Source organism: Rattus norvegicus, chromosome 17 (genome assembly GCF_036323735.1).
Source record: "Rattus norvegicus strain BN/NHsdMcwi chromosome 17, GRCr8, whole genome shotgun sequence".
Taxonomy (NCBI): Eukaryota; Metazoa; Chordata; class Mammalia; order Rodentia; family Muridae; genus Rattus; species Rattus norvegicus.
The window spans coordinates 818,448-843,249 of record NC_086035.1 but is presented as its reverse complement, the minus strand read 5'-3'; the positions used below and the strand labels follow the sequence as shown (position 1 = coordinate 843,249).

At 43.5% G+C, this 24,802-nt stretch overlaps 1 protein-coding gene, 1 non-coding gene and 1 pseudogene across 7 annotated transcripts in view; all 3 read right to left on the bottom strand.

Moving 5' to 3' along the window:
• Prxl2c (peroxiredoxin like 2C) overlaps window positions 1-24,802 on the bottom strand; it is a 32,034-nt gene that overhangs the window by 6,716 nt on the left and 516 nt on the right. The window contains exons 3-6 of one of the 6 annotated variants that reach the window (XM_039095987.2): window positions 22,733-22,786; window positions 22,487-22,592; window positions 14,228-14,359; window positions 2,296-2,465 (exon numbers count right to left, since the gene is read on the bottom strand). In XM_039095987.2, the coding sequence (XP_038951915.1) occupies window positions 2,317-2,465; window positions 14,228-14,359; window positions 22,487-22,592; window positions 22,733-22,786 (441 nt within the window). In that variant the 3' untranslated portion in view covers window positions 2,296-2,316. Of the gene's footprint in view, window positions 1-2,295; window positions 2,466-8,058; window positions 10,123-14,225; window positions 14,360-15,001; window positions 15,194-22,486; window positions 22,593-22,732; window positions 22,787-24,802 lie in introns of those variants that run through there. The other 5 variants (NM_001399210.1, XR_010058909.1, XM_039095988.2 and 2 more) reach the window with 5 other exon arrangements.
• On the bottom strand, window positions 12,073-12,152 carry Trnas-aga40 (transfer RNA serine (anticodon AGA) 40). Its single transcript has one exon. It is a non-coding gene; the product is annotated as a tRNA-Ser (tRNA).
• On the bottom strand, window positions 13,407-13,506 carry LOC120097964 (U6 spliceosomal RNA; annotated as a pseudogene).

Genomic DNA, 24,802 nt, shown 5'->3' with positions numbered 1-24,802 from the left:
GACTGCTGGGACTGAGGGTAAGTAAGGGTAGATACCAACATGCATATATATATATATATATATACATATACATACATACATATATATACGTATACATACATACACACACACACACACACACACACACACACACACACTTGATACATACTATTGGGGGATTACTAACACTAGGAGCTGATCCCATGTTCTAAATGTTCCACCACTAACTTATATCCCCATTCCTACTAGATTTGGAGATATGTTGTTTTGCTTGAGACAATAATCACTGCAACCCTGGATGGCCTGGCACTCCATAGAGCTCTGTTTGCTTCTGCCCCAAGTGCTGGGATTTTAGTGGATTTTGTGTGATTTGATTGAATGCCTGGGGTTCTCCATCCACAAACTCAGTTCTCAGTGTAGGGAAGTGATGCATTTTTTCCCCTCTCCTGCAAAAGTGTCAGATGCCTATGTTTAAATGTGGTGATACGGTCCCCAGCTCCGAAAAAAAGAACCAAAAAAAAAAAAAAATGTGGTGATAGATCTCCATGCCAGGTGGTCTCTGGAGCTCAAGTTAATCTCCTAAAGTCCTAACAAATGTGGATCGTTTGTGTGGGTAGACGCATTTGAGGTGCTGGGGGACCAAATCTACAGTCACCAGCAAGCTAGGCAAGAGCTCAACCACTGAGGTACAATACTAGCCCTCTTTGTCAGTTTTAAGACAATAAGTGGCACAGTCTGGTCTTGAGCCTGACATCCTCCTGCCTTATCTTCTATACAGAAGAGAGTGCAGGCCTATGTTCCCACACAGCACTTGGAGATAAAAAGCTATTCCCTATTTACACTAAGTCAGTAAACGTGTTCCTGTATGGCATTTTAAGTCCTGACGGGTTGAGATCTGAAAATGTCAGTGACTCATGGGTTCCAGACTGCTACTTGAGTAAAACTAACGGCAAGTTTGTAATGATCACTAAAGGATCTTTTAAAGCACGCTGACTACCTCTTATATTCTTGCGTCACTGTATGAAGATTTGGCGTAATATTTGAAACTCTTTTCTAGAAACACGTTTGACTTCCATAAATGCTTTCATCATTTCATCATTGTGGTGAACAAGGCTAATCACACTGTGGCTTCCGGGAGCTGCTTTGAAGCACTTCAGAGCAGACCTTTTGGAGTGCCTCAACCGGCTACAGTCCCAGTTCTGGTGGAACAGTCTGCACCATGTAAAGGAGAACTTGTGCTTTTGTTGTCTTTCTCATACTCTCTGAGTCAGGGTCTCATGTAGCCCAGCCTTGTCTCACACTTTGAGCTTCTGATCTGCCTCTCTGCCTCCTGCCTCCATCTGCACTACAGAGATGTGTCACCCTGTGTGGCCGTATACAGCACTGGGGATCTGAGCTTGATGGATGTTAACTACTCCACCAGCTGAGCTGTGTTCCCTAGCCCTCTATTTTAAAACTACATTTATCTGTTTTTGTGTGTGAGTATATATCTGCGTGTAATTACATGCATTGACACAGCGTGTGTGTGTGTGTGTGTGTGTGTGTGTGTGTGTGTGTGTGTGTGCGCGCACACGCGCGCGCGCTCGTGCGTACACACACGGGCATTGAGAGACTGCCAGAGAAAAATTTCCATTATTCAATTTAGCACATGGGTACTAGGGACTGAACTCAGTTCATAGGGATTTAATCTTAGCACTTGGGAAACAGGTAGGTAGATCTCTGTGAATTTTAAATCAGTCTAATCCACATAGTAAGCTCCAGGCCAGCCAGGGCTACATAGTGAGATCCTGTCTCACAAAACAAGACAAAAAAGAAAAAAAATCAATACACACATACACACACACACATAGAAGTTTATATATATTTGTGGTGTGTGTGTGTGTGTGTGTGTGTGTGTGTGTGTGTGTGTATAAAGGTTTTTTTCTGCAACTGCTTTGCTTTCTGGGATTGTGGTGGTGGCCCCCAAAAGCTCATACATTTGAATACTTGGTCCCCAGTTGGTGGAACTGTTTTGGAAGGATTAGAAGGTGTGGCCTTACTGAAGAAGGTATGGCCTTATTGGAGGAGGTATGTCCCTAAGGGAGGGTTTTGAGGTTTCAAAAGTCCATACCATTCCAGTTGGCTCTCTGCCTCATTGTCTTACATGTGACCTCTCAGCTACTGCTCCAATATCACCATGCATGTGCCTACCACCATGCTCCCTACCATGACGGTTGGAGGATCTGAAACCATAAGCCATATTAAATGCTTTCCTCATAAGTTCCCTTGGCCATGATTTTCCTCACAGCAAGAGAAAAGTAACTAAGACACAGCCTCTCAGATATGCACACCTCTTGTTTATTCTTCATGGGTGTATATGATACACCCATGTACGTCCTCATCCATTTTCCTAGTGCTGGACATTTGGGTCATCCCCAGTTCACAGCTGTGACAGTGTAGCCGTTGCCATCTCCAGCTTCTTGTCTGGCTTCTGTGTGAGGTAGACTCTGAAAACATACACAGTGCTGGTATTACAGGTGTGTACCCCATGCCTGGTTTATTATTGGGATTTTATTTAAAATTATTTACGTGCGTCTGAGTGTATGCACATACACATGGAGTTCCTGAGGAGCCCTTAAGAGGCTCCTCTGGAGCTGCAGTTACCTTTGTGAGTTGCCTGACATAGGTTTGGGAACTGGGTATGGGTCCTCTGAAGATCAGTGAGTGCTCTTAATATTGACAAATTCTTAGCTAAGAATAAGCAGGAATTATGCTTAAACATTTTTATCATTTAGTCTGTTTCCTTTTGTCTGAACCTGTGCCTAAAATCAAAACGCCACTGATATTTTTCTAAGAATCATCTTTGGTTTTTTTGTAATTAAAAAAAATACTTAGGGTATGTATGTGCATGTATTTACATATGTGCTTGTACACACCACAGTGCATGTGTGGTTAGAGACAACTTGCAGGAGTTGGTTCCCCCTTTCTACCATGTCAGGCACAGGTACTGAAACCAGGTTTTCAGGTTTGGTGACTAGCTTGTTTCCCTTACTGAGTCATCTTACCAGCTCCTTAGGAATTGTGGGGAATTTGGATTGTTTAGTTTAGTTTTTGTTTTTTGTTTTTTGTTTTTTGTAGTTGTCATCCTTTGGTTTGGTTTGTTTGTTTTTTTTTCCATTTTGTTTTGTTTTGTTTTGTTTTGTTTTCATGGTCTCACTATGTAACCTAGGTGTCCTGAAACTCACTATGTAGAGTAGACTGGCTTCAAACTCAGAGAAATCTAGCTGCCTCTGCCTCCTGCATGCTGGTATTAAAGGTGTGTGTGTGACCATGCCTAGCTAAGATGAAATTTTTTTTAAATTTATGTATGTGAGTACACTGTTGCTGTCTTCAGACACACCAGAAGAGGGCATCAGATCCCATTACAGATGGTTGTGAGCCACCATGTGGTTGCTGGGATTTGAACTCAGGACCTCGGGAAGAGCAGTCGGTGCTCTTAACCACTGAGCCATCTCTCCAGCCCCCAATGAATTTTTTTTTTTAATTTATTTTATGTACGTGAGTACACTGTTGCTGTCTTCAGACACAACAAAGGGGGCATCAGATCCCATTTAGATCATTATGTGGTTGCTGGGAATTGAACTCAGGACCTCTGGAAGAGCAGTCAGTGCTCTTAGCCACTGAGCCATCTTTCCAGCCCAAATTCTTTAACCTAATTTGAAAATTATCTTTTACAAGATGTATGTACGCCAAGTGAATGTCTTAAATGATCTATCCATCCATTCATGCCAGGCAAGCATCCACCACTGAGTCACATCCCAGCCCTGGAACACACGGCTGAAAATAACTTGATTTTGAAAATAGACCTGACACATCCTTAGAAATTTTCTCCCCCAGACCTACATAGTCAGAGTCTCCCTCAGCTGTGTGGTAGAAGTTAAGGAGCCAGTGTTTGTGGATTACCAAGTCTGTCCCAAGTCTCCGTAGCAGCCATTCCTTTATTCTTAATTTACTTTGCTTCTAAGAATGGAACTCGGGGATGTTGTACATGCTCAGCAAGCATTCTACCATGAAGCCACCCACCCATCCCCTAAAACAAAAATCTGAGCATGATTTTTTCCCCCAGTGGTAAGGAAAGAACCTAGGGCTTCACATAGGCTAGACAAAAACTTACTGAGCTGTAGACCAGTGTGGCTGTTTGCATTCTAATGCTAATAGGGTTTGCCTGTAGCTTCTGGGAACCCACCCACAGTTGATTCTGATTGGTAAATAAAGATGCCATCAGCCGATAGCTGGGGAGAAGGGAGATAGGCAAGATTTGGGGTTCCAGGGCTTGAGACCTTGAGGAAGCTGGAGATAAAGGGAGTCAGCCTACCTTGGGAGTGAGGGCAGAGACTAGAGCTGCCATGGGGTAGAGAAACAGGGAAAGCGCCTTGGGACTCTGGGCCAAGAAAATGTGGCCCAGAGGGCTGACTGATTGGAGTTAAGAGCAGCCAAGACTGAACATAAATTAGTAAGTAGTGACTCGGAGTTATCAGTGGGAGGTAGATTCTAACAGCACTGAGGTTAGGAAGTTGCCCAGCTCTTGTGCTGCTTAAGGCATATTAAGATATAAATATAAAGGCTCTGTGTGTGTGTGTGTGTGTGTGTGTGTGTGTGTGTGTGTGTGTGTGTGTGTGATCTTTCATCTGGGAATATAAACCATTGAGGCAGGTAGTAACACTGAGCTACGATTTATACTATAGACCAGCCTGATTCATTTTGTTTTCCTTTATTCGTTGAGATCTGCTGTTGCCAGGGATGCTCTGCAACCTGTGGGCTCAAGAGATGATCTTGCCTCAGCTCCTTGAGTAGCAGGAACTGCAGCAACCGTGATGTTCTTGCTTTCCGCAATGCTTTTCAAAACTTGCTGCCATGTCATGGAGGTTTTTTCCTTTCCACAGCGGTTCACTGCAGAATGTTCCCGGTGAATTCCCTCATGGGGTCAGGACCCATGGAGAGATCTGACTGTTCTAAGAAGGCTGCAGCCCACGAGTCTCAGGCCCCAGGTCGTAGTTCTAACTCTACCGTCTCAGGTGTTTGAACTGGCTAAAGGACAGCTTTCTTATAAGCCGGGGATGAATTCCTGCTTCCCATGTGCCTGTAGCTTTCTGTATACACTGTCATCAGCGTGCTTTCTGGTTGTTTGTGGCCCTTCTGGAATTTCTCGTAAGAAATGTCCTCTGTGAAATGTGTGTTGTTGATGAGGGTTATAATAGTAATTCCACAGAGTGTGCAGACTGTATGGGTAAGATCTGGTGAGATAGAGCACCACAAAATGCATTCTTGTGAAGGACCCTAGTTCTTACTGAAGTGTAAGAGCTATTAAGAAGCTTGGCCTGGTAGAAAGTAGGAAGGTTGTGGGATTCCTGTGAAGGACCCTAGGGGCTTTTGCCAGCCTTACACCCACCGCCTTGGGTCAAGGCTAGACCAAGTTCCATTCTCCACCCACAGTTCCTGGGAGGAGCAGGGACATTCTTGAAAAGCCAAAGAATGTACTGACATAGTCACCTGACCCTCTGGTCCCAGACAGAGTTCGAATGCATGTCATATGCTTGCTAGCCAATAGATTCAAAGGTCAATATGCTCAGCCAATAAGTTTAAACTGTGACCTTGCTGACGTAACCTGTACCCCTAAAAAGTATAAAAACTTTTAGAGCCATTTGGGGTCGCCTTCTAGTCACTCACCACGAGGGACCAATTAAAGATCAACCCCGACGCACCAGAAAAATAAACCTCTTGCTTGCATCAAACTCTGTTCTCGTGTCTCATTTGGGGGGGTCTCCTGGTAGTTAAGACTCACTTCAAGCTTACACTTGTTTTATTTGGTGACACTGGGTATGAACCCAGTGCCTTGAACATAGTAGACAAACACTGAGCCAATCCCACCCCCACCCCCCGCCAATATTATATTGTTGTTTTATGTACAATTTCTATGTTTTTCACAGAAAGGGTTTCAGGATTTAAATTCTCGTATAGTCATGACTTGGACCTGGGAAGTTCAGTGTGCATTAGTGCATTACAGTTAATTTTATAATATAGGTACACACGAACACACACACACACACACACACACACACACACACACGCCCAGGCTGGTCCTGAGCTCCCATGAATGAACTGTCTCCCAAGTAACTGGGACAACAGGTGCATGCTACCTATGGTAGTATGAATAAGAATGGCTCCCTTAGGCTCATGTATTTGAATGCTTAGTCACCAGGGAATGGAAATGTTTGAAAGAATTAGATGGGTTAGGAGCTGTGGTCTTGTTAGAGGAACTGGGTCACTGGGGGATGGACTCTGAGGTTTCATCGCTCTGCCTGCAGACCGGGATCCACAGATCTCAGCTCCAACCCTTGTCTATGTGCCACCATGCTCCTCACCATGATGCTAATCCCCTTGGCATCTCAAACTCAAAGTAAAAACTCAATCAAATGCCTTTTTTAGCACCTAGTGCATATCTACCAAAAATATGAGATGTGTTATAAATTTATGTGTCATCCTTGCGCAGGGGGCTGGTGCCTTGGTATTACGTGTATTTGTTTGGGTGGCAATCACCTGCACAGTCATGGAACTGCACGTCCCTAAACCCACACAAAGAACACTTAGATTTTCAAATACACACATCTGATGTCCAGCCATGGAAGGGATGGAATGACGTGCTCCCGACCCCTGGAACACAGCCAGCAGGGCGTGGACCTTCATGAATGCTGATGGTCGTTCTGAATATAGGTTTGTATAATAGTGTAGATATTTTCACATTCCTCCTTCGAAGAATGACCTCTCTGCCAAAATTAATGACTCCATGATAATCAGAGACAGCACTGAGTCCAGGAAGCATGGCTGTGTCTATGTCTCAGCAAAATAGCAGAACACTGTGACCTTCAGACAGCCCTTAAGGCTGTGGGAAAGAAAACTAAAAACATGAGTTTGAAAAATATATAATTTCTCAACTATGTAAAAATATAAGGATACAATATAAATTGTATAAGGGGTATCACAGATCTAAGGAACAGAGGCAGCTGCACTACGAGACAACTTATCCGAAGAATACTGAGGAAGGAGATAAAGAGATTTAGGGAGTAGTGATCCTGGGGCAAGATCTCACCCAGCTAAGATTTTTGTTTATGCTTACAAAAGCAGACAGATTCCTGAGTTCAAGGTCAGCCTGGGACCGAGGGAGTTTAGGTCCAGGCCCCAGCCTTGTAGGAAAGTCAATTGGGTGATGGGTGTGTGGGGGGAACGGGCTAACTTATTGTCTATGTTTGTGCTTGCTGTCTCTAAGAATCAAGGAGCTGGTGTCATGGGATGCTGATTCACAGGATAATCAAAGAGAACCTGGGGTAATCACTGAATTGATATGTAAAATAAAAGACTGGGCTTTTGGTCTGCAAGAGATGTGCAATACAGAAAATTTTTTAGAATTATAAAAAAGCCATCTCAAGCAGAGAGCTGTCTGGCAATCTCCAGAGAAAGCAGAACACAGTCTGAAAACTGTTCAAACAGAACATAGGCTGGCAGCTTGAAACCCACGTTTGACTTCCAGTCATTTGTTTAGCTGCTGCTCCCACACAACCCCATCTCTCAGGAACCCCTCTCCAAGCCGAGGCTGGACCTTGGAATAAATTTTACCTAGAACTGGCAGAAAGGAATCTGGTTATTACTCTCTCTTTTGTGTTCAAAAAGGAACAGGCTGGGTGTGACAGCACATGCCTATAATCCCAGCACTTAGAGAGCTAGGAACAGAGGCTTGAGAGTTCAAGACCAGCCTACGTTAGAAAGGTTTGTAGTTGCTGTTGCTTTAACATTTACTCATTATGTTTTATGTGAATGTATCAGAGTACAAATATGCACACCGTGTGCAGGTGTTGATGTGGTCAGATACTCTGGAACTTTAGTTTTAGGCATTTGTGAGGGGCCTGATATGGGTGCCAAAGAAAAGAAGTTAGGACCTCTATAAGAGGAGCATGTGCTCTTTAATATCTGAGCCCTCTCTCCATGGACACTGTTTTCTCTTACCCCAAATAACCCCCAAACAAATAAAACAATCCAAACAAAAAATTTAATTTTAAGTTCTGCAAATACTCACTTTTTATTGATTTAAAAACATGACTGTCTGTATATACTCGTGTAAAAATACATTGAAACAGTTTTGTGACTTAATATGTTTTATATAAAAGTATAAGGCCCTAGTAGTACTACAGTTACTAAGGATTACCAGTGGTTTGATCTTATGATACATTTCATGGGAATTTCTGGGACAAAACTAAGATTCTTGAAAGGTAAAATATGAAAATAGTTTTCCAAATAAGACAGATTTGGGGGTGAGAAAAAGCAGATGTCTACAAATGTATGACCTAACCCAGTGCACATTTGTCTTTAAATCTTTCGTTTTTGAGACAGGGTCTCTATGTAGCCCTGGCTGTCTTGGAACTCACAGAGACCCTCCTACCTCTGCCTCCTCACGCATCACCATATCTAGCTGCTCACTTCTTTTTGTTATTTTTGAAATATAATTTCATCATACATAACCCAGACTGGCCAGGAGCTCAGTATCTACTCCAGTCTCACAGACTCCTCTGCCTGTACTGAGATCCTAAGTGTGGACTAACATACTATCACATAGCATGCATTTTCATTACAAAGGTTTTTTTCCAAAAATCATAATATTGCCTTTTAAAAAGCATTGTGCATGTGCGTGTGTGTGTGTGTGTGTGTGTGTGTGTGTGTGTGTGCGCGCGCGCATGTGCGTGTGCGAGCACTGCTAGGAAAAGAATCTAGAGTTATATACATTCTAGGCGCCCTTTGTCCTAGATATTTAAAATATGATCAGGGATGGGGATGTAGCTCAGTGATAACAGAATGTGCTCAGATGCATAAAAACTTTGGTTTTTATTCCCAGCATGGCCCCCAAACCAAACTTATTCCACTAAAACAATCCTAGGGTAACAGGTAGTGGGTGTGTGCTGACCAGGCATTCTGTTGTCCGTAAGAGGTTCAACAAATCCTCACTTGGGAGGCAACCTCTGTGCAAGAAATCACCTGCACCTGCAAGGAGTTTAACATAGGCAGGCATTTGCACTTTAATGTTTAAAGATTCTTTCCTGACCCACCCCCAACTCAGCCAAGATCGTGAGATACAGAGCTTGGAAAGCAAACAAATATCCATACTTTCACCACAGACACACACAGGCCTATTGGCAGTGCTGTTCTGTGTTTACCATTTTTTCTCCAAGCATTCAAAAAAAAAAAAAGGTACATGTTCATATGTGGTTATACTTATGTATGCAACTTTTCTTGAGTTGCTTTTGATTTTCTCTATGCATTCCTCCTTCCGTTAACTGACCGTTTTTCTCAGAGAGGCTCTCTCTCTATGCAGCTCAGGCTGCACCCCTGTCTCCATTTCTCAGGGCTAGGATTACAAGCCTATGCCATCATATCTAGCCCCTTCTTCACTTCCCTCCCCTACACACACACACACATATGTATTTCTTAGAAGATTTACTTATTGTTTTATGTGTATGAGTGTTGTCTACGTGTATGCATGTGTACCACATGTGTACCTGGTGCCCGAGGCCATAGGTGTTAGATCCCATGGAATTGGAGTGACAGACAATTGTGAGTTACCATGTGGGTTTTGGGGACCAAACCTGGGTCCTGGGTCTTCTGCAAGAGAAGCAGGCACTCTTAACCACTGAGTGATCTTCCCAGCACTCCCTTCTTATATTGTAGTTGCCAAAAGACTGGATATTCATAAAATGATATTAACAATGGTAGTAATAGTTTTATAACATTTGACTCTTTAGTATATTTTGTATAAAATTATAGAAGCTATAAAATATAAACTGTCTATTCCATTCCTGACAGCTGATGCCCCTCAGCAGGTAGTTCTCTAGGCACATAAGCTCTGTGTTTCATAACCCCGTGCAGCCGTGGTGCCTGGCATTTTGGTTCATGTCTCAAGGGCCCATTCACAAGTGGAAGGTCCCACGTGAAGTCACACGTGGATGACTGCAGGTCTGCTCAAGAAGTTCACCGGTTGAACCCCCACAAGCTGTAAGACAGAGTTTATGGGTTTGTGATCCAGCCTATTCCTGTCTCGGTGCACAAAGTGGATGTTGTTACCTAGAAGAGAGCAAGGACAGACCGCTGAGGGCAGACATCACTCTAGTCTTTAGAGTCACTGCTTATCAGGATCAAGGAAGCATTTCAACTCCTAATTAGACCAGAGGGAAAACTAATTACCTGGAGTCCCTTATATTCCCTATGTAATGCCACCGTAATTCTGCATCACGGCAATTAACCACGACAAGGCAATGGCTGAATAAGAGTGTTACTTAATATGTTATGAGTTCCGAGGGACACCATCCTAAATTTAACCTCCTATTCAGTTTCATCAAGTATAATTAAATAAAACATCCAACCAGACAGGTGGAATCTGGGACTAATAAACGCATCAGCTGGGAAATTGCATCTATTTTCTAAGCACATGTACTAATAAACCTCACTTCATAAAATTTGCTTGCTTCAAAATATTTACTCCTGGGCTAGGGGCTACCTCACTCATTAGGATCTGGGTCATCCAGATATTTTATAACTAACCTAGGAGAAACCAATTAGCTATAGAATACCTAGACACCCACAATCCTCCTACATCCACTCAATTATAATTTATAATTATAATTATAATCCACTCAGTTATAATTTATCATCTAATTCCTGTTAATTCCATTTTAAACACAAGACCAGAGTTTCTGTTTGTTTTGAGACAGGCTCTTTCTGTTATATATCCCTAGCAAGCTGGAACTCACTGTAGACCAGGCTGGCCTTGACCTCACAAAGACCCTCCTGTCTTTGCCTCCAAAGCGTTGGGATTAAAGATGTGTGCCACCATATTCTCAGAACAAGAATTTAGCTTGAAACCTTAGATCAAATGGCATTGTGTCTACCATTACATCCACTGGCCAGACCTACAGTAACAGGTTTAATTCTTCATCCCCTGAAGACCTGGCTGTGGTGGTTTCAATGGAAATGCCCCCCTTAGATTCATAGGGAGTGGGATTATTTGAAAGGATTAGGACGTGTGGCCTTGTTGAAGGAAGTGTGTCAATGGGGGTGGGCTTTGAGGTTTCAGAACCAGGCTGAGTGACTCTTCTTGCCCATCCAGATGTAGAACTCTCAGCTGTGTCTTCAGTACCATATCTGCCTGCCTGTTATGCTTCCTGCTGTGCCGATAAACCTCTGAATTATAAGCCAGCTCCCAATTAAATGTTTTCCTGTCTAAGAGTTGCAGTGGTCATGGTGTCTCTTCACAGTAATAGAACCCTAACGAAGACAACAGCCAAGTGACTCAGTGACATGAGATCAGACACGGGAAAAAAACAAAAACAAAAACAAAAACCCAAAACAAAAACAAAAAACCTTCCAGGTCTGGGAATGCAAACTAGTTACTAAAAACTATGACTCTGGAAGATGGGCTGTAGCTCAGTATTAGAAGCACCCGCGCAGCGTGCACAGGCCCTAGCAGGATACCAGCACCACACAGAATGAAAAGAACATGGGCTGATGAGATGTCTCAGGGGGTAAAGGTGTTTGCCTCTAAGTCTGACAGCCTGAGTTTGATCCCCAGGACCCACATCATGGAAGGACAGAACAAGTTGTTCTCTGGCTTTCCTATGTACCAAGGCACACGTGTCCTGTCCCGTATATGCTCACCCATATACATACTAAATAAACAAAGAAAGGCAAAATGATCGATGGCAGTGTTCAGGAGGCAAAGATGGGAAGATCTGTGAGTTTGTGGCTGGTCTGCTTTGCAGAGCCAGTTACAGTTCAGTAAGAACTTGTTGCAAAACAAAGCAAAAAAAAAAAATCTATTTCAAAAAGGCAGAGGCAGGGGGTTGGGGATTTAGCTCAGTGGTAGAGCGCTTGCCTAGCAAGCGCAAGGCCCTGAGTTCGGTCCCCAGCTCCGAAAAAAAGAAAAAAAGAAAAAAAAAAAAAAAAGGCAGAGGCAGGTGAATCCCTGAGGTTTTTTTGTTTTTTTTTTTTTTTGTTTTTTCTTTTTCTTTTTCTTTTTTTCGGAGCTGGGGATCGAACCCAGGACCTTGCGCTTTCTAGGCAAGCGCTCTACCACTGAGCTAAATCCCCAACCCGAATCCCTGAGTTTGAGGCCAATCTGGTCCACATAGTGAGTTCTAGAACAGCAATGGATACATAGGGAGAAATAAATGAATGAATAAACAAACAAACAAACAAACAAGGGAAGGGAAGGGTAGGAATTCTGAACTGAGGATGTGGTGTGGACACACAGCCTTGCCCTAGTGGGCTCAATTCCCAGCACCAAAAACAAGCTTCCAAGTGGTTCAGTGGGTAAATTTACAGGACTCAGAAAGTGGGCTCATTTATTTACTGACTTATTGGTGCTGAGCCCAGGAAGCATATACCTGCCACTGAGATACAACTCCAGCTCCAAAGGGCTTCTTTCTAAATTAATCTGATCTGAATTTGAGACGGCTATAAGCATGCCTGCTGTAAAGAACTAAACCCCTCAGTCAGACCTCTCCTTCCGGCACTTCCAGTCCTTCCAGGACTTAAAGAAGTGCTAATTTAATAATTCTTGGAAGGCATGTTCACTAGCAGGTACGACTTTAAAGAGACTGAAGAAAGAAGAAAAATCTGCCCAGCAGAACTTGAATGTGGAGATAGCTAGCTTTTCCACACTGACCAGGATGGAGACAGATATCTCTGGCCAAGATACGGTCAATGAAGTTATTGACGTCCGTGGCATGTGACGATTCCCATTTCGGAAAGGGCCCACACTGCCACAGGCTTGGTTTCCAAAACTGTGGTTCTCTTTGTTTGGTTAGTAAAATAAAGACTCTTTCATTTACAAAAGGGTTAGGGTTAGGGTTCAAGGGTGAGCAGCAAGTGCCCTTTCCTGGGAAGCTATCTAGCTGGCCCCATCGAACGCCATAACTTTATTCCATATTCTCATCTACGCCGTCTGTAGATTTACTTACTTATTATTCTTTTAGCTTTTTAGTTTTTGCTGTCCTGGAACTTATTCTGTGGACCAGGCAGGCCTCAAACTCAGAGATCCACTGCCTCTGCCTTTGAAGTGCTAGAATTAAAGGCGTGAGCTGCCAGCACTGTCTGGCTTTTTTATCTGTTTTTGTCTGAAGACTTTTGAATGTGGTAACAGAGACACTGGTTATCAACATGCGAAGCTTGTTTGGTGAATCTTCACCCTCGTAGTGCTTTCTGGACAAATGTACAGCGATCTGCTCTCTGCTCTTGAGCACTCCTATTCCCTCGGGCCAGATGGCTTTGTTGAGCCTGGAATTGCTATGCACATATGGATTCCCCATCTCCTTCATGGGAGATTTCCAGATTTCTTTCAGCGCCCAAGGAAAAATATGGAATCCTTTGTGAATTATATGCCAACCTTGGTGCAGGGACCATGCTAATCTTTATATTGTTCCAATTAGAATACGTGTTGTCAAAGTGAGCATTTTATTCTTTTAAGATTTATTTTATTTTTATTTTTTTAAAGATTTATTTATTTATTTCATGTATGTGAGTACACAGTTGCTCTCTTCAGACACACCAGAAGAAGGCATCAGATTTCATTACAGATGGTTGTGAACCACCATGTGGTTGCTGGGATTTGAACTCAGGACCTCTGAAGAGCAGTCAGTGCTCTTAAACACTGAGCCATCTCTCCAGCCCTATTTTATTTTTAATTAGGTGTATTTTTGTGTGTTTGTGTGTGTGTGAGGGGAGAGGTTTGTACATATGAGTACAGGTAGGTGCCCAAGGAGGCCAGAAGAGGCAGTCACATCCCCAGGAATAAAAGGTACAAGTGGTTGTGAGTCACATGATATAGGTGTGGGAACTAAATGTAGGGCCCTTGTCCAGTGTTTGTAAATACTGAGCAGTCTCTCTAACCCTGTTGAACTTTTCAAAGACTATAACAGTCATGTATCAATTAGCAACTCATAGCTTACTTTCTGTGTCTCAAATCCCTGCCCTCACTCAGGAGCTATGGGGATCCTCACCAAATACAAACATCAACACACAGAAGCCTCTGAAGATGAGAGATGCTCCTTACCAAAGCATGCCACCTCATTGGCCCAAGACTCCCGTTTCATGGTGTTCTAGGATGTAAGACAAGTGGGTGCTTCTTAGACTTGTAGAGGGCACTGGAAAGTGGCCTGCCCTTGATGCTCACCTGGACCTAAAATGAGGGTTCCTCCTTGCTGAGCTGGGTCTCCTTGGAAATCAAAAAGCGGGCCAGTGACTGCCCGCCACAGGCTCTGAAGGCTTCCCGAGAGCAGGTTGGACTTTATGTGGGGGCTCTGTCCTGAAATATTGAAAACTGTCTTTAGGTGTTATCATTTTATATTCCAGTAAGATATGATGCCAGTGCTTGTATAAAACATTCTTTTAAAATATTTAAATTATGTGTTTATGTCTGTATTGTGTGGGGCTGTGCATGTGCATGCTGTGCCCACTGGAGGCCAGAAGAGGGCACCGAATCTCCTGGAGGTGGAGTTACCGGCCGTTGTGAGTTGCCCAGGATGAGCACTGGCAACTGAACCTGGGTCCTTTGCGAGAACAGTGTGAGCTCGTAATGGTGGTGCCATCACCTTCCCAGCCCCACAAACATTCTCTGCTGTGCCCCTTTCCTTCTCTGCAATGGAAACCACAGCACTTGGCTCTTCTTCTTTGAAGCAGTGCCGTAACCTGTCACGGAGACTGCCTCAGGCAGTCCTTTTCTATTGCACCATAAGGCATTTGGCAACATCTTGCTTTTTACACCAACTAAATGCCAGTCACAACCAAAAATACCTCCAGGACAAACATGCTGGGAGGGGGTAATGTCCCTGCTGAGGACACTGTCTTAAAGGGAAGAAGTGGCAACAGACCCATCTGCCATAGAAAACACCAACAACCCATTTCTCAGATTGTACTTAATTTCCCATGTATACTGCTAGTTTCTCACCTCATGCTCCTCACCAGGACATACTCTGCACAGGCTGACAATGATGGTCAACACCTTCTCCTCCTCCTGGGCGCATGACTCGGTTGTTCCTTCCAGTTTCCCTCACAGTAGTCTTGGTGATGTTCTAGCTAGTGAGTGAAGTGGCTGCTTCCAGGACAAGCTCTCAAAGCCTCCCTTCAAGTTCTTAGAAAGCTTGGATTGGAAATGACAGGAGGGCAGGGCATGGGCCTCAGAAGTGCTGCTTGATGCCTGTCATCTTCTACTCTGTTTTCACAATGACTGATGCTTCTGCTCCTTTTGAGCGGAGAAACCCAGTATCTGCTCACTTTACAACTATTTTATCTCTTATTCTTGCCTTGTTTATGCCAGACTTTAAGCTTTAAACACTGGTGACTGTAGAGAAAAGCACTCAGACTCAAACTTACCTTCCCCTACTGCAGCCCTCTGACGCGGATCAGTTTGACTCCAGCTACCTGTGGGTGCATTTCTCCACATGCCAATTAAGCAGTGACTCGATGGTGACACAGTCTCCCAGAAGATAACACCAGGTCAGGCAGCCAGGAGGCTAAGTCTCAAGATGGAGCCCTACTTAATGCAGACACTAATCACAAGCCTGGGTCGTTTAATTTTAACACGTATTTATTTATATTTTATGTAGATGAGTGTTTTGTCTGCACGTGTGTCTGTACAGAAGACTGGCTATAAAGTGGGATTAGCCCTTTTGGGATACAATGAATTTTCTTGAGTGGCTTATAGAATTCAAGCAAGTCTATGATGGTTAATTTTAACTTTCAATTAAATTGAATTAAATTTCTAGAATCATCTAGGAAGGGAGTCTCAGTGAGGAACTAGTCTATGTTAAATTGGCCTAAAGACATGTTTGCAGGATATTATCATGATTAGTGTACCCACTGTGGGAGGCACCATCTTCTGGTTAGGGAATTCTGTATTATGTAGAGAAAGGAGGCCTAGCATAAGCATGCATGTGTTAAATCAAGGCCTTCTGCTCTTGATTGAGGATGTAATGTGACCAGATATTACATACATACATACATACATACATACATACATACATACATACATTACATATATAAAGTTCCTGCTGCCTTCAGTTCCTGTAGTGATGGCCTGTAACCTAGAATTGTGAGCCAAGTAAAATTTCTCCTTCAAGCTGCATTTCACAGGATGTTTTTATCACAGCAACAGACATGAAACCATGGCATGACATAATCACTGAACACTTAGCATAACAACATATCTAAGTGCTTTAACTTTTGAAAATAAAAAAATTGTTGTTTTTGTGCCTTGGGTTTTTATTTTATTTTATGTGCATTGATATTTTGCCTGCATGAATGTCTGTGTGAGGGTGTCAGATCTGGGCATTACACACAGTTGTGGGCTATCATATGGGTGCTGGGATTTGAACCTGGGTCTTCTGAAATAGCAGTCAGTGTTTCCAACTGCTGAGCTGTATCTCCAGCCCCAAACTTTAAAAATGTTTAATCCTATTTTACTTGTATGGGCATTTTGCTTGCATGTACATCTGTGCACCACATGCATGCTGTGCCCACAAGGCATCCATCCATCAGGTCCCCAGAACCAGATTATAAACAGTTTGAGACACCATGTCCCTTAGAAGAGCAGTCAGTGGTTTAATTTTTAAGTCAGGGTCCTAAGAATGACTCTCAGAGTTACGCTCGTCTTACAAGGAGGAATCTTTAAAAAGTATTTTGTGAAGCTGGGGACTTAGTTCCCTGGACCCTAAGACGTTCACAACAGTGTGAAACTCTAGCTCCAGGGCTCCAACTCCCTCGTCCATCTTTATGGACACTGCGCATGGCACATGTGGTTCTGAATGTTGCTTTACCACTGGGGTGCTGGGTCACTGTGTGCTTGTGGGTGCCAACACAACGCTCAGGGGAGACAAGACAAAATGCAGCCTAAGATAGGGGCCCTAGCCCATGTTTCTCCGGGTGAGAAACAGTGGGGCCTGGGGTGGGGCTGTGGTTCTTAAATTCCTGGGTACCCAGACACTGCTGGGAACCATGAAAGTTGAAAAAGGGGGACGGAGGCTGAGAAGGGCTGCGTGCAGTGCAGCTTAGCTCAGAGTAAGTGCCAGGGTGGGGAAAGGCCTTCGTTAGGAGACTTAGGCACTCCTTGATGAGAGACAGTACTGCTTGTCCAAACATTTTAATCATGGCGGGAAAGGATGCATACGACTTACTCAGGGTGAACTAGAGACTAAATACCTTTTGCAGGAAGGATGCCCGGGAAGGGAAGCTTATTGGTTAAGCCCTCATGGTCTATTTAAATACCTCATTAGCATGGAGAACTCTGGGTTTCTATGCTTCCTGACCAGTTGTCCCCTTAGTAAGGTGTCATGGTCACCTGCTTCAGGACAGGATCTAGTCAGGAGCTAGTGAAATCCTACTGTTCTCAATTAAGAGTTGGGGTTTTGAACTTTTGCCTCTTCTTACTAGTTCTTCTGTCTGGTGGCATGGTCCATGTCCCACACGCATATATGTGTGTGTGTGTGTGTGTGTGTGTGTGTGTGTGTGTGTGTGTGTGTGTATACATATATACATATATATATGTATATATATGCAAATATTCATACAGAGAAAATAAAAATAAATCTTTAAAAATTACTTTATTAACTCCTGCTGGGTGGGGGTGGTGGCACACGCCTTTAATCCCAGCACCAGGGAGGCAGAGCAAGAGGATATCTTCAGGTAAAATGCTCATACACATAAAAGCAATGAAAAGGTCATGGCATCATGTCTACCTCACAAGCAGCCCCCAGCCCCATCTCAGTGAGACCCCCTTGGCTGATGGCCACCATCACTGGCCTCAGCTTGCCCAGGTCTGATTCCTTCTCCACAGCACTGTGACTCCTTCACTCAGCTGCCACAAAACACTTGAGGATGCCCCAAGAATAAAGCCAAACTCCGAGTCAACCTGAATTAGGTGTGAACCAGCCCAGCCTATCCAATGACTTGTATCAGTTCAGCTCGTACCTGCCTGTCTTCAAGTGAGTGGCATTTCCCAAAGTCTCTGTACATCTGCCTTCGTCTAGAGCACCTCTTTTCTCACACCACCAGTAACTTTCATGGTGAACTGGGTCTTCATCTCCAAAGTCAATTGCCTCTCTCCCACATCCTCAAAACAGGCAGTTGACCCTTCTGCTTCTCCTGCATGAGGGGCCACTGAGCTGCACTGAAATCTCTGGAAGGCAGAGGTTGCCTCTCAAGCATCCTACATTCTGAGCATCACAGATAAGAACTCAGTAACTGATGAGAATGCCTGACCGGAGTGTGAGTTCTGTTGGGACCACCTACACCCATACTAATTGTATCACATGGCTAATTGTGCTGGCAGTGCCAAGTGGTAGCAGGATATTTGGTATTGTCATTTCTATAGGCCATTAACTGCTTGCTTGCTTGCTTTCTTTCTTTCTTTCTTTCTTTCTTTCTTTCTTTCTTTCTTTGTTTTTTAAAGATTTATTTATTTTATGTATGTGAGTACACTGTCACTGTATTCAGACACATCAGAAGAGGGCATCAAATCCCATTACAGATGGTTGTGAGCCACCATGTGGTTGCTGGGATTTGAACTCAGGACCACTGAAAGAGCAGTCAGTTCTTTTAACCACTGAGCCATCTCTTCAGCCCATTACCTGCTTTCTTTTTTTTTTTTTTTTTTTTTTTTGGTTCTTTTTTCGGAGCTGGGGACCGAACCCAGGGCCTTGCGCTTCCTAGGCAAGCGCTCCACCACTGAGCTAAATCCCCAACCCCATTACCTGCTTTCTATATGTAAATGTTTGTCACCTTCTCATCTGCCCCAAAAGAGGAAAAAGCAAGCAGCCACGGGGGAAAGTCATGATGGTCATGTTGCTCTCTACCTAGCCAAAAGCCACACTAAGATACAGACTCTTTGTAGTCCTGCTGCTGTTTGGCTCAGAATGACTAAGTTGTGGAACTGCTCCCACTATGGTAATAGCTTTTGTTAAATAAAGAGCTGGTGGCTGGCTGGAGCTGGAGCAGAAGACCAAGTAGAAAGACAGCAGCAGAAGACAAAAGCAAGGACAGGAACAAAGCAGAGAGGAAGAGAGAGAGTCACACCGTGGGACGCAATTGTAGGGAAATAGGGGTAAGTCAGAGGCTAGCTGAAAGACTGTCTTATGCTATACAGATGTCTCCCCATCTTTATTATTAAACCTCAAGCGGGTCCCCAGAAAACTCCACAACGGGATCCTCATATCTAGTATTCAGAAACCAAGTTCAGCCTACAAGACAAACAGGTCAACTCAGCTGGGTGTAATGCTGTGAGCCACTCAGGCGGCAGACCACAAGTTCAAGGCCAGACTGGGGCTACATGGTCAGACCCAATCTCAAAATAAATAAAAATATAGCTAATGCTTCCTAATGTCTACTAAAGCACACTGAAGTTATAGCAAGAATAGGGAATGTGGATGACACAAAGTTGAATAACACGAAACTCTCTAACTACACGGTACAATGAGCATACAGTGAGCCCCAAGGGATCGTTAGAGTCCCAGGAGAGAAAGAGAGGCTTTCTCTTTCTGCTTGAACTATTAGGAAGCTGGGTTTAATATCCAGTGACATGGTGTTGAGTCACAAAAGCATGTAAACTCATCACATTTTTATATTAATCGTGGAAGGGAGATGCCCTCATGAAAAGTACAAAGGTTGGCTAGGGTGCCTCTTGGTGGTAGACAGCTTGCTTACCATATACAAGGCTCCTCCAAAATGCCAATATTCTCACTTCAACTTTGAGATAAATACTGTAATATCTTCTAAAACCCCTTTCCTTAAACAGAAGAATGAATACTGGAGGGCTTTATGGAAATTGTTTTTGTCTTCATAAAAGCGGGACTAAAGAGAGCTTTTCCCCTGTCTGCTCTCGTTCATTCAATATCCCCCATGTAATCTGCTGTGGGTTATAAGGATCTTCCTACAGAAGCTTCAGACTGTGAGAATCGGAACTTAACAGGAAGACCAGAATGCCAGGAGAAGTAGACTGTGGAGGCCTGGCTCACGAGGCATAAAGGAGAACAGGATGTAGGTGGGAACAGGGCTACAGACCATTAGTGTCACACTCTGACAAAGAATCTGGCTACACTATGCCCACGTCCTAAAGAAAAAAAAAATGAGGCTGAACTCAAAAGCAGTGGGTGAGGCCATCTCACAGAAGCCATCTCATGACAGGTAACATTAGTACAGACTGTGCATGGTTACAGTTCATGATTCCCTGTCAGCCATGCAGTCTGAGAGGGAGGGCAGAGATATGATATGGCGAAAAAGAGGATGTGAGTAAGATCTACAGACAAGGCCTGTGCAGAGGAGGAAGCTGTGATTGTTAAGGAGACTGGGGTCACTAAATAGAACCCCTGACTCTTCACAGACAGGAAGAAAGCTGCTTGGAAGACAGGACCCCAGGACTAGAGCCTCGGGCTTGAGAAAAATGTAAATCCATCTGAAGAAGAGCCTGACATGACAGGACTACTGAGGGGTTCTCTGCCCAAAAATAACTGCTTAGGGCCCCAGATTCAAGCACCAAGACTCAGGTCATTATCATTACTGTATAAGGGGGTCAGTCTGCAGCTTGAGCTGGCAGAACTGGGCACCATTGCCTATGGGGGTTGTAGACATGAGAAATGCAGAAGCTATGGGCCATGACAGCTTGCACCAATGTTCCACAGATACGCTGGGGCCAGGCAATGTGTAACAGTGTCACATTCCCTGCAAGTAGCTTGAGAGGCCACCACATGGAGTTGTGAAGCTTACATTGCAATGGGAATCCCAGGATACTTAAGATGCTAGGACTGTGGGACATCTGCTAAAGAAAGTCTCCCACGGGCTGGAGAGATGGCTCAGCGGTTAAGAGCACTGACTGCTCTTCCAGAGGTCCTGAGTTCAAATCCCAGCAACCACATGGTGGCTCACAACCATCTGTAATGAGATCTGATGCCCTCTTCTGGTGTGTCTGAAGACAGCGAGTGTGTACTTATATATAATAAATAAATCTTAAAAAAGAAAAGAAAAGAAAGCCTCCCACATGGAGTGGAGCCAGCTCAGCAGAAAGGCAACACAGGCTGCAGACAGCAGAAATGGATGGGTGGGGCTGCCTAAGCTTATGGGAACACAGAGGATTCCACCAAGAGTTCTAGGTGTAGGACATGGGAGTTAAGCTTTTGGTTCTGCTGTATTTTTTTTAAATATTTTTTATTTATTATGTAATTATGTAGAAGTATACTGTAGCTGTCTTCAGACACACCAGAAGAGGGCATCAGATCTCATTACAGATGGTTGTGAGTCACCATGTGGTTGCTGGGATTTGAACTCAGGATCTCTGGAAGAGCAGTGCAGTCAGTGCTCTTAACCACTGAGCCATCTCTCCAGCCCAGTTCTGCTGTATTTTTGTCTTTCCTTGCTGTCCTGGTTAGTTTTTGTCAACCTGACACAAACTTAGACATATCTGAGAAGAGGGGATCTTGACTGAGAAAATGCCTTCAATAAGGCCGTGTTGTAGGCGAGTCTATGGGGCATTTTCTTAATGGTGATTGGTGTGGGAAAAGTCTATCTCACTGTGGATGGGACCACTCCTGGGTGGGTGGTCCTAGGCTGTCCAAGAAAGCTGGCTGACCAGGCCACAGGGACAAGCCAGTGAGCAGTGTTCCTCTATAGCTCTTGCTTCACTTCCTGCCTTCAGGTCCCTGCCTTGAGTTCATACTCTGACTTCCTTCAGTGACAGACAGTGATGTGTAAGTATAAGACGAAGTAAACCCTTTCCTCACCAAGCTACTTTTGGTGATGGGTTTATCACCACAGTAGAAACCCTAAGGCACCTTTTATCTTTCCTTTTTTTCTCGAATGAAAGTGTTTATTCTGCACCATTGTATATTGAAAGTGTACAATAGGGGTTGGGGATTTAGCTCAGTGGTAAAGCGCTTGCCTAGCAAGCGCAAGGCCTTGGGTTTGGTCCCCAGCTCCAAAAAAAAAAAAAAAAAAAAAAAAAAAAGAAAGTGTGCAAAATTTAAAAAATAATAATTTATTTTACAGGGAGCTCATAGTTCAAAGCCTGAATCTCAGAAAAGCCTTTGGGTTTCTAAACAGTGCTAACACCTTAAATTCCCTTTGCCAAGAACTATTTTTAAGATTTATTTATCATCATTATTATTATTTAAAAACATATATAGGTGTATATGTATGTGCTTATATGTACAGGAGCCCTTGGACACCAGAACTGGAGTTACACTATGTAGGGGCTAGGACCTGAACCTAGGTCCTCTGAAATAGTTGCAAGTGCCCTCAACCACTAAGCCAACTCGCTGGCCCCTTGAATACACCTATTTTGTCACAGCAACAGAAAAAGTACTGAACACAGCTTTGCTCTGTACAAACCCTAGTGCGGGAAGATACACGTGCCTGAGAGAATCGCATCGTTAAGTAAAACGTGTCTTACCAGAGGAGGAAATTTCTTCACCTCTTTTCATTCCCAATCTCTTATAAATTTCTCTCTCAGGATCAACATAGATTTCATGAGAATATCCAGTCAGTTTGCAGAAAGGCTAAAAAGAGAACAAAATAATTGGAATTTCCCATGAGAACAAATGAGTTTCTGCCAACAGGCCTACACCTAGGGCTCAACAAATGTAATTCTGTACCTGGAACCTATTCAATATGGCTTCTCAGTTTGCTAGATAGTTACCTCAATATGATGGTATGACGACTGTCCAATCACTATGAGGGTGACATCTGCTTCCTTTGGGAGAAAGAGGAACAAGCACATATTGTTAGAAAGTAAGACTTAAGGACTTTCCCTAAAGCAATTCTTTTGCTTTGTTCTAATGCCACCTATAGGCTTCGAGGAGAATAGAAAACAAAGTTGCAGGAGTAGAAAGAAATTCGTACTTGGACATTTAAATAATTGAGATGATTTGTTTTCTCTATGTAAGGATTTCAAGACCTAAGAACCAAACATAAAACTACTAGAAGGAAATGCAGAGGGGACCTCAGTAACATTGTCTAGGCAACGGTTTGGCTCAGTGAGTAAAGGTACTGCTATGTCTGATGGCCCGAGTTCTATCTTGGGGACCCACATGGTAGGAGAGAACTGACTCCTGCAAGCTGTCTGACCTCCACTCACGCACATAAAAGTCAGTAAAACATAGTAATGAAAGAAAACACACCAAGAAAGTTGTGTACTCTATACAGCAAAGGAAACAGCAGAGAAAAGACACAACCCACTGACCGGACTAAGGAAATCTAGGCAAAGTGCGCACTTGTCAGGAGACGTATGAAATCTAGGTTAGGAACTCAAATACAGCAAGAAGACGGTCCAATCTTTAAAAATGGACAAAAATGGGGTAGGGATGAGGACTTGTCTAATATGGACAGGTTCTGGATTTGACCTCTAGCAACTAAGGGCTAAGACTTAGACGGTTCTCAACAGACAGGAGACATATAAATAGCCAGAAGCTGTGTGAAATAATTCTTGGGCTGGAGAGATAGCTCAGTGGTTAAGAGCACTGACTGCTCTTCCAGAGGTCCTGAGTTCAAATCCCAGCAACCATATGGTGGCTCACGACCTTCTGTAATGGGATCCGATGCCCTCTTCTGGTGTGTCTAAAGACAATGACAGTGTACTCATATAAAATCAATCTCAATCAATCAATCCTTAAACATTCTTTGCAAGCACATGCACATCACGTTTATTGCCCCATTATTCACAATGCAGACCCTATCTGCCAGCAAATGCTTGTACAAAAAACAAAACAACCCGACAACAACAATGCCCCCCTCTTACACACACACACACACACACACACACACACACACACACAGGCGCACACGGGATGGAAATGCAATCATCCGTAAAGAATGTGAGGTAATGATTATGAACTGCAGGAAATGAGTGGAAATGGACTTCATATGCCAAGTCAAACAAGCCACAGACAGACAAATATGGTATTGTTTTCTCTCACATGCAGAATCTAGGCTTAAATTTATATGCACATCTTTATGTGGAGTATGAAAGTAGAAAGAGGGTTGTGAGGGTGAGGTCTAGGGGCGTGAGGGAATGAATGAGAGGGTAAAGGAATATCAGAAAACAAATTAGGGGGTTGGGGATTTAGCTCAGTGGTAGAACGCTTGCCTAGCAAGCCCAAGGCCCTGGGTTCCGTCCCCAGCTCCGAAAAAAAAGAAAAAAAAAAAAAAAGAAAGAAAACAAATTAGACCAATGAGGCTCTGGAAGAGGGGAGCAGCAAGGAGGGGTGACCACAAATAAGAACCGAGTATGCATAGATGAAGATATCACAGCGAGACCCATTTCGCTGTATGCTGAGTAACTAATATCAACAATACTAAAAATGTTTGTTTATAATTAAAGGTGCTTCAGAATATTAGAAACAAAAGGAATAGAAGGGCAGGCAGAAGTTTTAAATTTTTTTCTCATGTATCAAATGCCCAGTGTCTTCAGTTACAAAGCTCCTCTGGGGACTGAAGGAAAACAGGGGCATGGTGCTTGCATCTTACTGGTAAATACAAAGCCGCACTTTTAATATATGTTACATTTTCCTATAATGAATAACTATTGTATTCATTACAGTTGCTGCCTGTGTTTTGATTTTTGCATTCTTACGCAACATTTGGACGCAGGCAGTTTACCAGGTAAAATTATGATAGTCCGTTCTCAAGAGGGCGCAAAGGAGCCCATTAGGACAGAAATAGACCATCCTGGGTCTCAGCAACCCCAGAGGATGGAGGAGGGGACACCATG